Source organism: Pagrus major, chromosome 16 (genome assembly GCF_040436345.1).
Source record: "Pagrus major chromosome 16, Pma_NU_1.0".
Taxonomy (NCBI): Eukaryota; Metazoa; Chordata; class Actinopteri; order Spariformes; family Sparidae; genus Pagrus; species Pagrus major.
The window spans coordinates 19885644-19903014 of record NC_133230.1 but is presented as its reverse complement, the minus strand read 5'-3'; the positions used below and the strand labels follow the sequence as shown (position 1 = coordinate 19903014).

Below are 17371 nucleotides of genomic sequence, written 5' to 3'. Positions count from 1 at the left end.
TGACCACCTGCCTAATATTGTGAAGGTTCCCCTTGTGCAGCCAAAACAGCCCTGACCTGTCAAGACATGGACTTTAGACCTCTGAGGGTGTCTTGTGGTGTCTGGCACCAGGGTGTTTTAAAGTGGATCCTCTGGGTCCTGTCTGTTCGGGGGTGGGGGTGGGGCCTCCATGGATCAGACCTGCACCAGCACGTCTTACAGATGCTCGATCAGATTGGGATCTGGAGAATTTGGAGGCCTGGTCAACACCTTGGGCCCTTTATTGTGTTCCTGGAGCTGTTCCTGAGCAGTGTTTGCAGTGTGTCAGGGCACATTGTCCTGCTGGGGGGCCACTGCCATCGGGTAGTGTTGTTGTGATGAGGGGGTGTACTTGGTCCACAACAGTGTTTGGATGGGTGGTGCGTGTTCACATGAATGCAAACACCCAAGGTTTCCCAGCAGAACATTGCGTTGTGACAAGATGATCGATGTTATTCACGTCACCTGTCAGTGGTCTTAATGTTGTGGCTGATCGGTGTATCTTCATATCTAAACGACTAAATGGATCAAATTGCTGATCACTCCAAAAACAGTTGCAGCAGACCAGCGACAAGCGAAGCAGACTTCATCATACTGTCACAGTTTGGTTAATCTTAGGCAAGAAAACTACTTGGTTAAGTTTAGAAAAACATTGTGGTTTCAGTTAAAATAACTATGTTAACTTCACTTACGTACGTGACGTCACTTTACATTTGTGAGTTCAAGTAACTCACTGCTGACCTGTGGTTTCAAACTGAACACCAACAGTGTTCAAACCAAACGTCCATCCCCAACCACCTCCATATGTGGACTTTGCTGCTCACTATACAACTTCACCCCACTTTGTATTTACTGCTATAATAATACGTATGGCCACTAGAGGTCCTCACCCAACAAAAACTGTAAATATCATATTGAGCTGTTTTCATAGTCGACCTAATTTGTTGTTTTTCTGATGACGGGATGAGTATATCAAATTTGGACCTTCCTTCAAAATTAAGTTACGTCACGAACAAATTGATTGAATTGTTCCATTTTAAAGGTGTTATTGATTAAATTCAGCCACATAATCTCCCCCATCTGTTGCATTCGAGTCACAACAACGCTGTTGTTCGAATCATCTGCCCCCTCAAGTGATAGCCAGTTTGTTGTAGCTAACATTGCTTACACCAACATCAAGATCTGAAATGTGAAAATGTGTTATTTTTAAGAATGATTTGTATACATAAAAATTTTGACCATGACCATAAATAAAGGCGCCTCTGGACTGACCTTTATAGTGTAATTTGCTATTAAGTAAACCCTAGCGCCTGATATATACAATGTTACATGTATATATTTTGTTATCGTCAACAAATCCAATCAAAAGTCCAAAACTAACAATATGTTAGTCCATCTCTCAATACTGTCACCATGTCTGTGGGCCCAAAACCAGGAGCTGCTATACTGGAGACGTCATCTTCAAAAACATGTCACAAACACAAATGTTCCCTAAAACGGCTGGGTACTGTAGTTTTCAGCTCATGTGACTGCAACAGGAGAAAATGGAAAATGTTGTAGGGTTTATTTTTATTTTTTGGTGCTCCAATGGGTAGCCTGACAACAATCAGATATGATATGGTAGAACTATAAGGGCAAGAGCCATTCTGCTGCCCGAGTACTTTTAGTTTCAATAGTTTAAGCACTGAGTACAAATTTTAATGTAGGACTTTTACTTGTCAGAGTCTTTTTACAGTGGGATATTTCTACTTTAGTTAAAGAACAAGAAATGTTTGCCACTGACGCAAGTATGCTACAATGAGATGTACTTCACACAAACTCCAAATAATGGTTTTAGCTTTAACATTGCCTCTGGGTATTAACTACCCACCAACATCCTGTCAGAGGAAGGTTGGTGGTGGGTAATGGTTGTTGGTTTTCAATATCTCTCTGACTTGTTTTTTTCTTTCAGTTTGAGCAAATGTTTTCACCACTGATCTTGAGCGTCTTGCTTTTGCCTTGTGTCTTGCTTACCGATCAGCTGTTGGTCTGACATTACACATCACCCATCGGCCCATCTTTAAAAAAGCTACAAACCACAAGGAGAAGTTTAAATTCACTACTTTTTTATTTGCCAGTATAATGAAATGCAGTTTGTTACTGTTTGTGTGCTGAATGTATTTTGCAGTGTCCTTAACAAAGGTTTTTCAAAGAACCACAAAGACACGTACGTGTGACAGATTCATCAACCACCCTGTTGTGTGAGCTCTGTAGTCACACCATCAACATGGTTGTATCACTTTGAACTTTCAGCTTTTTAAAACATCAAGTTTTCATGTAAAAAGGTTTCAGCTTATTTTTAACAACATTTTTTAGGGTTTTTTAAAGGTTTGTTAAGAAAAAGTTTCAAAGTTAATCACTAATATGTGAATTTATGAGATTTAAATGGAAGTACATATTCCATTTTTAAACTGACACATTGTCCAGTCTGACAAACAATAGTCATAAAAAGAATCAAACGCAAACGTTTACTGATATCATCTGCACAGATACAGAAATAGACTTCACCTTATCAGACTTAGCAAAGTAAATACAGTTACAAGACAGAAGTGCAGCAAAGTAAATGCAGTGATAAAAAGAAAGCTGAAAGAGATCCTTAAAGGCACAATATGTAATTTCTGCTGCTAGGGTTCCTTCAATCAAAATAAAACAAAAGACATTAGTAGCGTGGGATCATAGTGGGATGCATATTGACTACTGCAACAGCATCCTCTATGGCACACCATCCAAACTCCTAAATAAACTCCAATACGTCCAGAACTCTGCTGCTCGCCTGCTCACCCGCGACCACATCGCCCCGTTCTCCGGAAACTCCACTGGTTCCCTATCCCATAATGGACCGAGCACCTAACCTGGGGTGACAGAGCCTTCTCAGTAGCTGCCCCCTCCCTCTGGAATTCCCTCCCCAAACATATCAGAGACTGTACAGACCTCATTACCTTCAAAACACTCACCAAAACTCACCTTTTTAAAACTGCTTTTAATGTATAACTTGTCTTTTTTTCTATTTTTAGTGTGTTGTTTTCATTATTCTGCTTTTTAACCTGTAAAGTGTCTTTGTGCACCCTGAAAAGTGCTATATAAAATAAATGTATTATTATTATTATTATTATTATTATTATTATTATTATTATTATTATTATAGGAGATGTTGTCTTCATTGATAGACAGCCACCATTGCTGATGCAAATCTATCTACTTGTCTCAGGTGGAAATAGTTATGGATAAGGTGGAGTATATTAAAGTTTCATTTCACATTATATTTAGTATCATTTGCTGACTCTCCCCCTCACTCTCCGACGTATAATCTGATGTTTACCCTTAAGTGACAGCGTCATGCAACCAAATGGAATGCACCCTTTACAGATTGCAGATTTCTCTGGGTTTTTACATTGTTGTAAAAGTTTAGGACAATAAATACACAACTCAACAAAATATTTAAGCTTCAAGAGATTTAATGCAGAAATGTTACATGTTACATATAAGATTGTCTTTAATCAGAAACGTGCTGAGTGTGTGGTCGGTGACCACAACATTTTTTTTTCTTGCAAATTCAGGGCACTTTAATTGTCATCCATGCACACAATTTCAGGGATATTCAATCATTTCAAATTTTGCATCCGCATCGCTTCGGTAAAAGAGCAGGTTCACCAACTCCTTTGGCCTAAAGAGATCAGAAAAACAGGGAAAGTAATCAAAATAATTCAAATGTCATCCAGGATAAGAAATGTTCTCTATATATTTGGAGCAACAACTGGAAAAAATTAAATAAAATAAAGTTAGTATAAGTAAAGGAGTGTGTGTCGTTAAGTCTGGTGACTCACTTGCAGGCTCCGGTGTTGACACAGATCGTCCTCACATCATCGGTGGTCGTGAGCTCCTCGATCAGTTCTCCGAGGTGCGCCTTCACAAATTTGCGGCACAGAGCCTTTAAAAGGCCGATTTCATTGCAGACGGAATTCAACTTTGTTGTCACGGTCTGTAAAAATAAAAGAGTAAAAATGGCAGTATAGATCTTTTCACAATGCCTTCCACCATCAGTCTTAAAGACATGTTATTTTACCTCTGCGGTGGCGTTTGGTCCGATGACTTTCTTCACCTTCTTTAAGGCCCACTTGCAAGCCCAGCAAATGCCTGGAATCTGAAAACATAAAAGTGACACCTACATTAAATACTAAGCACAGGGATGAGTCCTAATAATAACACTTAATATTATGGAAACTCTTTGTGTGATGGGAAAATGTTAAATAAGCAGTTGTTGAACAATAAATGGTTTATAACATAACAAAATATATAGTTGTATTACAGTTTACTGCACTGGGCTGGGAACCACTACCCCAAGGTGTATTTAAAGTAGTTAACACTAGCCTTACCTCGAGCTAATAAACAATCTAATAGTAAAATATCATAATGCGTCAACCACAGGGGCCTTTTTTCTGCAGAATGAGTACTTTTGATACTTTAAACACAGCTTGATTCTGTATTTTAAGATTAAGTAAGATTTTGAATGCAGGAATTTTACTCATAATAACTGTAATTTTATATTCACTGATCAGATCTGATAAGCCAGTTCAGGCTGGGATAAGAAATTAAGTCAGGGTTAAAGTTTTGATTGGTTTCAGGCCCTATGTCAAGTTTAGATACAGAGATGCAGCAGACAGGCAAGTGATGCTTTGTTGATAATCCCTGTAATATAAGATTGTTTGAAGCAGCCATGTTACCTTGCCGACCTCGCCAGAGATTTCTATGTCCACCTCCTCCTGGTCATCAGTGTTGATCTGAAGGGTTCTCCCGTGGACAGTCCAGACTGTGAAGAGACAGAATGTTTAAGCATAGTTTACATGATAAAGACAACTTTTATAGAATTAAAACACTCTGTAGCCCACCGCAACATGTCACGAGGATGCACACAAGGAGGACCGAGGAGTTTTCCATCGCTGGCAGTGAGTGGTGATCTCTGAATGCATTGTGCCTGGTGCTACGTCTTTTATACAAGGCAGAGGTGAGGGGCTTACACTGCAAACACTCCTACAAGTTTTCAACACGGAAATTCAAACTAAAGTATCTGGTGGTCGTGCAGAAACTTGTCTGTGGTTTTGATGAGACCACACTCAAAGACCTCCCACACCTCCCACTCACCATGACAATTGTCTATTCCAGTCAGCGCACAGGAAACATGTGTTGGAGCCAGTGTTTGTGACACTAAGCTTTCCACATCACAGACAGAGAAACCCTAATCAGTCATGTGTGTGAAGATTAATATTGTAATTTTCAAATTGATGCAAACCACACTATGTGGACGTGTTGTTTCCCTTCAGCTGAAAGCTCGTTTGGATATGAATGCAGCTAAAAAGTTGTTTTTGGTATTTGTGATGCTGGTTTTAAATATTTATAAAATATTTCATGACAAGCAGCTTGTGAGTTTTTTTTGTGGTTTTCAGCTTGAAGGTTTATCCCTGACTTTGACAATAGTTTGACAAAGAAGACTGTCTGCCTCCATGCTAACAGCTCTGTGTGGCTGTAGGCATACCTGTGCTCTGAGCTACACGCTTATGTTAGCATGCTAATATGCTTAAAGTCACAATGCAAACATTTACCAGCTCTGACTCAAGACAAAAGACACAAGTCTGTGTGTGTCACAGTTTCTCATGTCTGTGTGAAATATTTGGATTAATAAAAGAGAATGAAATTAGAAAATACTGATGTTGATGAGTCATATAGCAGCGTGAGTAACAAGAGGGCTGAATTTCTAACTTTAAATTAATTAAGTCTCTGTGTGTCACAGTTTCTCATCTCTGTGTGGTGGTTTGCTCTCTCCCTCACATCATGTTTTAACTTCAGTGGAAAACTCTCCTCCTCTTCAATTCGGAGCTCCAGAGACCTGACGACAACTTAAAGACAAAAATGTCTCAGAAAGTACTTAAAGTCAAAGGAAAATGATGGCGGGCCTCATGGTCGTTCTTGTTGTCTCATCAGAGCTGACCTCAGCTGCTCCTTCTGTGGCTTTTTATACCAATTTGAAGCTTCTGTTATTTTGCTTCTTAAACACCTGATCAGCACTAAATTTACCACAAGACTGGTGCTCGCAAAAAGTCAAACACTGCATTTTTTTTATAAGTTGTACCACGTGCACAACCTTAAAGTATTTTTATAAAATACTTTTTTAAAAACATATATTGATCTCCATCCGTGTTTATGGATTAAAACAGGTATTTTAGGCCAAAACATGTTTTTTCCTGACTCTAACCAAGTGGGTTTTGTGCCTAACCCTTACCAGCTCATAAGCACAGCATTGTCACAACATGAAATTGAACCTAAAGAAAAATAAAGTTGCAACATATCTGTGGTTTGCATTATTGTAGTCAGAAAACACGTTGCACACTCTGGCTCCAGATGCTTTTCTCTTTTATTAGGATGCCTGTTCGGCCCTCAGGACTTAAAGATTAACAGTCACTCAGTTTTTTCCTACTTTCAATGGTACAGAGCAGTTAAAAGCACCAAATTATTTTCAGTGATATTGTGGACAAAAGCATGCTTTATATGAGGCAACTTATATGTCAATCAATCATCAGTCATGATCACTTGAGTCACCTTTTCTCTTCCCTTTGAAAGAGGCTTTATTGTTTTGCATGTTTGAGTCATTTTCCTACTAGACATGATGGCTTCACAATGGTCAAATGGCCGGTTTAGGCCTTTACCCTTTCCATAAGCAACCTGATGAATAATACATTTATCTTTAAACCACATCCGGATGTTTTGCATGTGCAAACCCTGCTGACCCAAGCCTTACCGCTATAGCGGGGCAGGTCTGTAGGTGCGACCCCGACAAGCATGCTTCTACTTCCGCTTTGCAAGTAAATGCACACAGTGCAGGCAGTTATGTGACCATGACATGCTGTCACTGTGAATCATCTTGCAGGTTCACTCAGTGAGTTCTCTATCAGTTTTCTGCTGACAGTAAAAAATGCCATCAGCAAGTACAAGTTATTAGTCTGTCTTCCTGCTTCACTGAAACAACATTTAAGGTCAGGACACACACTTCATGTAGCCTGGTTGACACGCACGCAAACGTTTACTGATATCATCTGCACAGATATAGAAATACACTTCACCTTTACAGACTTAGCAAAGTAAATAAAGTTACAAGACAGAAGTGCAACAAAGTAAATGCAGTGATAAAAAGAAAGCTGAAAGAGATCCTTAAAGGCACAATATGTAATTTCTGCTGCTAGGCTTCTTTCAATCAAAGTAAAACAAAAGACATAGGTAGCGTGGGATCATAGTGGGATGCATATTGACTACTGCAACAGCATCCTCTATGGCACACCATCCAAACTCCTAAATAAACTCCAATACGTCCAGAACTCTGCTGCTCGCCTGCTCACCTGTGACCTCATCACCCCTGTTGTCCAGAAACTCCACTGGCTCCCTAATCCATAACGGATTCATTTCAATACTCCTCCTCACTCAAAAAGCCCTCCACAACCTTAAGCTGAAAGCTCGTTTGGATATGAATGCAGCTAAAAAGTTGTTTTTGGTATTTGTGATGCTGGTTTTAAAAAAAAAACCTCACAAGCTGCTTATCATGAAATATTTTGCAAATATTTCATGATAAGCAGCTTGTGAGTTTTTTTGTGCTTCGAAAGTTGTTCGCACCTTTTCAGCTTGAAGGTTTATCCCTGACTTTGAAAATAGTTTGACAAAGAAGACTGTCTGCCTCCATGCTAACAGTTCTGTGTGGCTGTAGACATACCTGTGCTCTGAGCTACACGCTAATGTAGGCATGCTAATATGCTTAAAGTCACAATGCAAACATTTACCAGCTCTGACTAAACACCAAGTGAGGCTGATACTGTGTTAGCAGCAGATACCTAAAACATTACATTAATTGCATACCGGTAATTGCATTATATGAATTTAGGCAGTGATGTAATAAGGGAAAATCTGGATTCCTATGAAGCGAAAAAAAATCTTAACCTCCCAGGTATAAATTACCTTATAGAATTATTTAATCATATGGCTGTTCTGTTGTGATGCTCAAAATAATTCATCCACAGTTTAAAAGCCACTTCATTCATAATGTGAGCACATGGGAAAAAGTGTTTTAATTGGACCACTGCGTCACAAGATGTAACTGCACAGTTTGGCGAGCATGTGAAATTGGGTTCAAAGCCTGGCTCTCATCCTGGTGGTTTAGATTTAAGTCAATCGACTGATCAGAGAAATAGCTCTTTACCAAGCTGAATACATTACAGATATACAGCGAGGAAAACCAGCGTCTGAAGCCAGGATATGATCACATCTAACTCTGTGAAATAAAGGTTTATTTCAACCAAACCAGAGTTGGTGACTGCTGGAACAAGCCAAAGAAAGACAAGCCAAGATGGTTCTGATGAGTTTTATTTTGTAATTACTGCATGATGAAATAAGCCAATTCAGAAAAGCTTTATTGCAAAGGTAAAAACAATACAATATCCACACAGGATAAGTGGAAACATTACTGGTACACTTCTGAACTATCTATAGACACGTGACTTGCAGAGTTTCAGTTTAACACATACATTCCTGGGAGAATCAAGGCTTTCTATGGCATTAATCAGTTTGGTTTTGAATTTTGTCATGATCTTGTTGCAGGCAATTCTGAGGAATCTAATTTTCACCCAATTGCAGGCCTTGTCCAGCAGCTGTTGGATTTTGTCCTTCAATGAAATACAAATGAAACATTGTCAGATCATAAGAATAAATGTTTATCAAACATTATATTATTGTAAGATGTTTGCTATACGTGTTGTTTTCCATGTAAGAACTACCCAGATTGTCTTCTTACAAAGGACATGAGCTGTGAGTAGTTCAACCTAAAAATTAAAAGGAGACCCTGAAAAACTAAAGGTATCCAGAATTTTTTTAAAAAGTATTAAGTTGAATAAAATAAGGATTTTGTGAAATACAATTTTTGCTTTTCTTTCTTATCTCTCTGTCATCTTGTGAGCCCTCAGATTTATCTCGGGACCCCACGGTCATGAACGTCAGCTGTAAAGAACACTTGATACAGTATCCTACAGGATTTTGTTTCAGCCCCAAAAATATGTTATTTGTTATTTTCCCAACCTTTATCTGCAAGAAAGCCACAAATGTTCTTCCATAGCACATTATGACAGAATCAAAGGGAGCTTTGGAGTTAATGGGCATGTTTAATTTACCATTTACTTATACATCAAGTTAACTGAATTTTCATTTTTTTATCCTTTAAATTGACATATTGGAAGGTAAGACTTATAGCTGAGTTTGTGATGAAGAAAGGATATAATGCATGTGGGATAAGGACAGTTTAAGAGACAACAAAAGGAATAGAGTGTCTCAAGTGTTCTTCAGGGAGCCCCAGTCAGCCCCAGTCAGCCTCAGTCAGCCTCTTCCCTGCGTATTAAAGTATATTTTGCATTGATACCTTTGAATGATCACTCCCCAGCTTCTCCTTCACTTTGGACACGATGAACACACAGCCCCTACAGGCACCTGGGAAAGCTGCATCCTGAAATATTTGGATTAATAAAAGAGAATGAAATTAGAAAATACTGATGTTGATGAGTCATATAGCAGCATGAGTAACAAGAGGGCTGAATTTCTAACTTTAAATTAATTAAGGCTGTGTGTGTCACAGTTTCTCACCTCTGTGTGGTGGTTTGCTCTCACCCTCACATCATGTTTTAACTTCAGTGGAAAACCCTCCTCCTCTTCAATTCGGACCTCCAGAGACCTGATGACAGCTTAAAGACAAAAATGTCTCAGAAAGTACTTAAAGTCAAAGGAAAATGGGGTAAATAATGTTGATTTCTTACTTGCGGAGAGCAGGAGGAGAGCGATGCTGATGGCGGGCCTCATGGTCGTTCTTGTTGTCTCATCAGAGCTGACCTCAGCTGCTCCTTCCGTGGCTTTTTATACCGTTTTAAAGCTTCTGCTATTTTGCTGCTTAAACACCTGATCAGCACTAAATTTACCACAAGACTGGTGTTTGCAAAAAGTCAAACACTGCAATTTTTTTATAAGTTGTACCAAGTACACAACCTTAAAGCATTTTTATAAAATACTTTTTTTAAAACATATATTGATCTCCAGCCATGTTTATGGATCAAAACAGGTATTTTAGGCCAAAACATGTTTTTTCCTGACTCTAACCAAGTGGGTTTTGTGCCTAACCCTTACCAGCTCATAAGCACAGCATTGTCACAACATGAAATTGAAGCTAAAGAAAAATAAAGTTGCAACATATCTGTGGTTTGCATTATTGTAGTCAGAAAACATGTTGCACACTCTGGCTCCAGATGTTTTTCTCTTTTATTAGGATGCCTGTTCGGCCCTCAGGACTTTATTATTATATAATTATTTTCAGTAATGTTGTGGACAGAAGCATGCTTTATATGAGGCAACTTATATGTCAATCAAACATCAGTCATGATCACTCGAGTCACCTTTTCTCTTCCCTTTGAAAGAGGCTTTATTGTTTTGCATGTTTGAGTCATTTTCCTGCTAGACATGATGGCTTCACAATGGTCAAATGGCCAGTTTAGGCCTTTACCCTTTCCATAAACAACCTGATGAATAATACATTTATCTTTAACCACATCCGGATGTTTTGCATGTGCAAACCCTGCTGACCCAAGCCTTACCGCTATAGTGGGGCAGGTCTGTAGGTCCGACAAGCATGCTTCTACTTCCGCTTTGCAAGGAAATGCACCCAGTCATCTTGCAGGTTCACTCAGTGAGATCTCTATCAGTTTTCTGCTGACAGTAAAAAATGCCACCAGCAAGTACAAGTTATTAGTCTGTCTTCCTGCTTCGCTGAAACAACATTTAAGGTCAAGACCCACACTTCATGTAGCCTGGTTCACACACACACAAGTTTCTACTAAATGCTTTTGTTGGAATAGTAAATTGAAGTCTTCAAACAATCCAGACAATTACCTGTTTTTAACAAGTCAAAACATTAGCAATGCAAAACAACAAAAGGTTGTTTTAATCATTATGATATATTGTTATACACCACCATCTCCTGAGGGAAATATCTGACTCTTTTACTGCTGAATGCTCTGCTATGTTCAACAGCTAGATGCTAACTGTGTCTGTCAGTAAGTGAACAGTGTACTTAAGTCTGTGGCTGAAACCAACATTGATAAGAGTAGAGAAATAGAACCAAAAGATTGAGGTGGAGGTTGATTAAAACTCTGTAGAGCCGATGGGAACTGCAGTTGAGTGATAAAAATCTGTGGGTTGGTCAAAAAAAGCAGTCTCAGTTATTTGTCCCACTGTTCACATGAAAATATTGATTAGTGCTGCTTAAAGTTGAGCTTTTACACAGATAAATAAATGCTACTGCTTAGCACCCCGTCTCTTGTTAGCGCCCTTAGAGAGTTGAATGGTTCTGGATATTAGTTAGATTCTAGTTGTGGGTTGGACTATTGCACGGTAAAAAGGTTCTCTGTAGAACCTCTTAGGGGGGTTCTGGGAGGAACCTTTCCAGAGGGTTCTAGGTGTAACCCTTTATGTTGGGTTCTAGATAGGACCATCTAAAATGTTGCCAGGGCGAACCATTACAACAGGTTCTACCAGGAACAAAAAATAAGTTCTCCTTTGGGGACAAGCCGAAGAACCCCACATGGTTTTAGTTAGCACTTGTATTTCTAAGAGTGTACACATAACCTCAGCTCATGCAGTGGAAGTATGTAGTGTAATTTCCAAAGTCAAGTGCGTCTATCTAGCTTTATTTTCTCATACTGATTTTTTAGCTTTGTTTTTCCCTGTTGTCGTGATACACCAACAGGCGGTGCCAGAGTCAAGTATCTGAGCGTGGCTGGCGTCCTGCAGTGATGGCAGAGTGTGTGTCAGTATACAAACAGTGCAGACACTGAAAGAGTGTTTGTGACTGTCTCAACTCCTATCGATAGCCTGCGCCCCCAGCAACAGTTTTAACATGCGGGCAGCTGGTTAATGGAGCTGCTGAGACCTGCGGATCTCTCTCATGGTGGACTGCAGGGTGAACAGATTGTCTGCTCAGATGGTCAGGTAGATCAAATGTGAGGCTCACTGAACTGTGAGGCGAAGAGGCGAGGAAACATCAGGTTTTTAAGTTTTGGTCAGTCTGGCATAACAGAGAGCATATGAGCATAACCTATTTCAAAACTGATGCATGCACTCATAAAACACTTAAAATAAACGGTAACACTTTATAACAACATAGTTGTTTATGGTTAATTAAGCTTAATAGTTATTTCACTGTTAACAAATGTTCTCTGTTAAATGTCTTATAAACCATTTATTAAGCAATTGTTTCTTCTAAAGTTGCAACTGACATTTATATACCTTTACAATTGCTTAATAAACTCTATTGGAGTTGGATTGTGTTCATTAATCTTCATGTACATTTCAGTAATGTACAGTTAACTGATGCCACACAGGATTAATAGAAGATGGTTGGTCTTTCTTGCATCAGGATGGGCTCTAATGCATTCATATTCATAATAAGACATGATCAATAGCACGCTAAATTGATACATGTAACATTATGACAGCATTTTAATTTCGTAATGACTGTGTAATTGAGAATGTGTTGTGGTAAAACTCAAAGAATCCTCCTCAATTGTCTTGCATTTGACAATTTCATTTGGATTTTCCAAGAAGTGTAAAATTTAGCATTAAGAGCTTTTAGAGTGTATGGAAACTGAGAAATAAAGGCGTCTCTGTGCTTCATAGTCATATGTTTTCACGTCTCTCCCCACATTTTCAGTCTTCACCGCTTTCTTGCTGTGAAAATGGATTTGGTTCACTCAGAATAACTGAGTCACAATCCAGTTGTTTTCACTCGCATCTAAATCACATCATAATATGCATAATTGCATGATGCACCATCTTTTTGGGGGGCCCACTTGAGCGAATAATGAGCTTATTATCGATGGATAATTAATAAGAACAAGAGGGAAGAGAACCACGATAGAAATTCAGGAATCATTCTGACGGAAGGAAGACGTTCAGGAGGAGAAAGATGAATTGTTATGTTTGTGTTTTTATATAATTAACCGCAATAAAAGTAAACATGTGGGACACCGTAACAATCATCATAACATGCTTTTGTTTGTTGTGATAAAGAAGAAATTTTAATCTTGTATGTACAGTATGTACAATATAGAATTCTTGGACATTCAACAAAGCCAAGTTTCAGTGCAGAACAAACTTTTGGAGATATACTATATCTACTATGATGCAATACCTTTCCGTAAAAGCACTCGACTAGAATCTGTACGAGAAGTGCTGCTCAGAACCGTCCATGCCCATGGAACCAGGAAACCACATGAGAGTGATCACCTTTAAACCAGCCAACGATCATTTTCTTACATGTTTCACTGTGTTCACATTCCCAGCAGAGCACATGAGCTCTGATCATAAAATAATTTCCAAGCTGATTATATTGGAGCTGTACCTTCTCATTCACGTCTGTTTTACAGTGATGAATGTTGTGAAATCTTTGAAAAAAACAACCAAAAAGAGAGGAAATGAATAAATCAACCAAAAAAAAACTTTGTAAGCCTTAAAAGATAAATCGAAAAGATTTCGTTGCACAGTTCTGTATCCACTGTAACACAGACTAGAATAGTTTTTGATTCTAATGATGGTAAAAATGTATAATAGTCATCATCATTGAGTAAAATCCTGGATAGAAATGAATAAGAAACCTGGGGAGTATGAGGGCGATATTTCTGAAGGACCACTGAGAATTTCTGAAGTGTTTCTGAGGAATCTGTCAAACTCGCCCACATCCCTTTGTTGCATCGGATGTGCACTGCTGTTTCTCACCTGTTGTGTAGTTCTGTCATAGGAGTGTAGCTGTACTGTAGAGGATATACAGGAAGTGATTGCTTGATAGATTTATGGGAGATTTGAGGCTTCAAAGAAAGTTTTTCCATCGCCTTCTGACATCATCATCATTTTGTCGTCCAAAATAATCTGATATTTCAGAGCCTATTGCCGACTACTTTGTATTAAAAGCTTAAAACCTTTTGCTTTGAACACGTATGTAAAAGCATGAGAAACTAAACTATTTGTAGGAGGAATGCCATTGTACGTACTGAAACCTTGAAAAATAAATCATTGTATTAAGTGTTTGTTTCGTTTTCTTTGGCTTAAACAGCCAGCCGGCAGTTCCACTTTCAAAAAATAAACAGCTCGTAGCGGAATAAAAGTCTACGGAGGAGAAAAAACACGCACATCAGCTCCATAAATTAAATAAGATCCAGTGAAAGAGAGATCTCCTGCCTCTGTGTGTCAGCATCTCTGAGTTGACAGGGAGTGAGGAAGGTACACAGTCCTCATTGATAAAAACCAGCATCACCTTCAAGTCCAAACTCCAACTCTCTGATGAGGCGAGCTCCCTCAATGGTTTCTTCTGGCCATTTTGTCGGTTCAGTTTCCTCCTCCTGTGACCTCCAGGCGGCTGATCCTCCCTTCCCTCCTTCTTTCTCTCCCTCTCTCTCTTCATTTCACTGAGAGTTTGTCTCAGATGATTTCCAGCACGTCACACGGCACAAAGCCTCTCTTCTTTCCACTCTCCACTCTGATAAAGCCGCTGCGTTCGCCCTCGCTGCTCACACAAATCTGAGGGAAAAGAGAAATGGTTGAGCCAACGCCAGTTTGATTGATATTTATCTGACTGCGTAATATAAAAAACAGGTTTAGGCAAATAAATCAAAGCAGAGATAACTCTTTTTGCAAATAAAGCCTTGAAATGTTTCCAAGTCCATACATTTGACCAAATTATGAAATGTCTTTTTTTTTTATTAGGGTTAGGCCCCTTGGTACCAACTGAGGGAAATCTACGGTACACAATGATGTTTTCGACAAACGTTTAAGACAACAGCAACAGTTAAGAGAAGAGATCGACCTCAATCCCATCTAAGTATGTAAATTTCCAGAAAATGTACATAATATCATAAAAATTGATTTTGTTATTTCAAGTCTCACATAACAAAAGCTGTACACTGTATCAATATACTGTATTGCCCAGCTGAAGTGGAGAGGATTGCTTCATTTATCACTATCATTTCATTTAAAGGTGATAATGACGAAGGTGCTGTAGTTGCAATTAGGACGTTAATAACATCGTTAAAGACGAGACAAGTAGTGAGATCCTAAATTTATAATTGTGTTCAAGAGTCACCTTGAAGGAGAGGAAACAGGAGACGGGTTGAGGAATAAAAAATGCTTTATTTTCGTTCTTTTCAACTCCTAATTTCACCCGTTGACCCTCATAATAGACCAGAACACTCTGTGTTTGCATGTTTGCTCTAAGTACCCTCAAACATCTTCCCCTGGGTGTGCGCGACAGGAAAAGAAAGGCAGCGGGTCACAGACTCATCATGTTTTCGGTGGTTTCATCTCCACTGGGGGTTGCTTGCTTTAAGCCTCTCTGAGTCCCAACATGCCCTGGGAAGCATTGTGGGAAAAAGGGGGCCTGATCTGAGTACAGCCATTATGCCAAAATGCTAATGTAATGGTAACCCTTGAGAGGGATCCTCTGTCGGCCGACTCCAGTCAAGCCTTTCAGTGAGTTAGTGCATGTGAGGGAAGAGTCGCTTGAAGTAAGAGGCGACGTGGGAGCTGCAGGAGGGTAATAGAGCTGCTGGATAATGTGATTCTGATGCGCTGTAATGGCCGGGGTGTGATCGTGAATTAAACACAGGTGTAATGTGGAAATTTTAATGTCCATGATAAAGGTCATTGCTTACCTAAATCATGATGCAAGATTGTGCGTGGGATCGACCGTGCCAATGTTTGGTCTAAATTAATCCTTCATGTGTTTGTCTTTGTGGCTCCAAAGTCAAACAATTAACCCTTAAAAACAATCCTATCACTATTGTCTGATACAGAATGTAAATTAATCATAAACTAAGAAAAGTAGCCTTCTTTTTAGCTTGATTGCCAGACATATTTACTTTTGTCTGGCAGGTTTTGACAAGCTTCTATTCACAAAAGAGTGCAGTTTTCTTGTATTGATTCTTTTAGGGGGAATAAAGTTGATAACTTACATAATTATTTTTTGTATTGCAAGTTTTTTGATGCAATCAACTAATATACTGTAATTTACAAAAAAGTAAGTACACAAATATGAACTAAAATAAACGCCTACATGTGTATTTTGGGCATCGGATGCGACAGTTTAATCACATAAAATCTACACACATATTGACTTTAATTTAAATGTTTACTGGGCAGCATTCAGCTTCTTGCATCTTGTATTGTGCTGTGAAGATGCTCACACACCATAAAAGCCCTATATCTTATCATTATAAGGTTTATACACTACCTGTCCCTCCTTCAGGGTGATCTGGCCTTGTTCCTTACAGCCGATGAACGTCCTGTTACACTTGAACACTTGATCCTCTGCCCGCACCAGGTGAGCAAAGGCTGCTGGGAAGAAACCGATCCTGTCCTCAATTACCCCCTGAAAAAAAAAAATGAAAAAAAAAAAATCATCTAACATGAAAACAGCTGACACGTGGAGCGGCTGCACAGAACATAAGAGGATTACAAACCCGGTGTTTTCCTAAATGATTAAATCCTTGAAAAAACCAAAGGGGTTCTGTTGGTTACAGTACAGAACACCTGTGTGAAGTCTGATTTTAGATCATACTACTAACCTGTTACATAGATAGAAAAGAAATACACTATATTGGTCTTTAAATATGGCACCTATACATTGAATGCTGGTGTTACATCAGTGCTAATGTTTGCCTCTTGACTTGTTAAAGTATCCACTGTCTAAAGACCAAACCGGCCAGATGTCTCTGTTTATCTACAGCCTGTGGAGAACAACAACAGTGTTAGAATGCGTGATGAGTTTCTCCATGGTCTGGTGGCAGCCGGCTGCCTCTGTACAGTCACGCTTTGGCCCTTTTGTCTCCCTAATTTATCTGTCATGCATTTGTGTCCAGAGGCTGCCTGTTGCCTCGCTCCTATAATTTACAGCTCGACTTCCTGTGATTTATCAATCCATTTTCTTACATTGGCATCTTACGGGCTTTGTGGAAAACACACATTATTAGTAAAGCGGACAAAAACAAAATCATCTTTGAATTCGGCACCTTTGAAGGTTAATTATTCTTATAAAAGAAAAAGCTTTAGATGAGTCATGTAATATCTTGGTCCCGTACCTACCTTCCACCAGTCATCGTTGGAGTCGTCAGCCAATAAGATTCTGTCTCCCGCTCTGCAACACAGAGCGAAACAAAGGAGAAATTACTCAAAAGGTTTTTTCCTTCTTATCTGCATG

The 17371-nt window shown here is 39.1% G+C and overlaps 3 protein-coding genes across 3 annotated transcripts in view; all 3 read right to left on the bottom strand.

The window, feature by feature from the left end:
* Positions 1 to 3620: 3620 nt before the first annotated feature.
* LOC141010299 (antimicrobial peptide NK-lysin-like) lies at positions 3621 to 6890 on the bottom strand. The gene is given in 6 exon segments (XM_073483175.1): positions 3621 to 3659; positions 3661 to 3721; positions 3882 to 4036; positions 4121 to 4198; positions 4779 to 4864; positions 6848 to 6890. Coding segments are annotated over 6 exon segments (462 nt in total).
* Positions 6891 to 8441: 1551 nt separating this feature from the next.
* LOC141011105 (antimicrobial peptide NK-lysin-like) lies at positions 8442 to 9936 on the bottom strand. The gene is made up of 4 exons (XM_073484334.1): positions 9894 to 9936; positions 9724 to 9821; positions 9503 to 9586; positions 8442 to 8756 (listed from the first exon to the last, which is right to left on the bottom strand). The coding sequence occupies exons 1-4, from the start codon at positions 9934 to 9936 to the stop codon at positions 8574 to 8576; spliced, it is 408 nt and encodes a 135-aa protein (XP_073340435.1). The 3' UTR covers positions 8442 to 8573.
* A 3308-nt stretch (positions 9937 to 13244) lies between these two features.
* stac (SH3 and cysteine rich domain) overlaps positions 13245 to 17371 on the bottom strand; it is a 29660-nt gene continuing 25533 nt past the window's right edge. The window contains 3 exon segments of the mRNA XM_073483957.1: positions 13245 to 14697; positions 16406 to 16543; positions 17257 to 17308. Coding sequence (XP_073340058.1) covers positions 14599 to 14697; positions 16406 to 16543; positions 17257 to 17308 — 289 coding nt within the window. The 3' untranslated portion in view covers positions 13245 to 14598.

Bases quoted from the DNA above. Each gene is read 5' to 3' on its own strand.
- LOC141011105 (XM_073484334.1), bottom strand. From the start codon at position 9,936: ATGAGGCCCGCCATCAGCATCGCTCTCCTCCTGCTCTCCGCAA. The intron at 9,822-9,893 runs GTAAGAAATCAA...TTTGTCTTTAAG, and splicing joins TCTCCTCCTGCTCTCCGCAA to CTGTCATCAGGTCTCTGGAG. The intron at 9,587-9,723 runs GTGAGAAACTGT...CAAATATTTCAG, and splicing joins GAGCAAACCACCACACAGAG to GATGCAGCTTTCCCAGGTGC.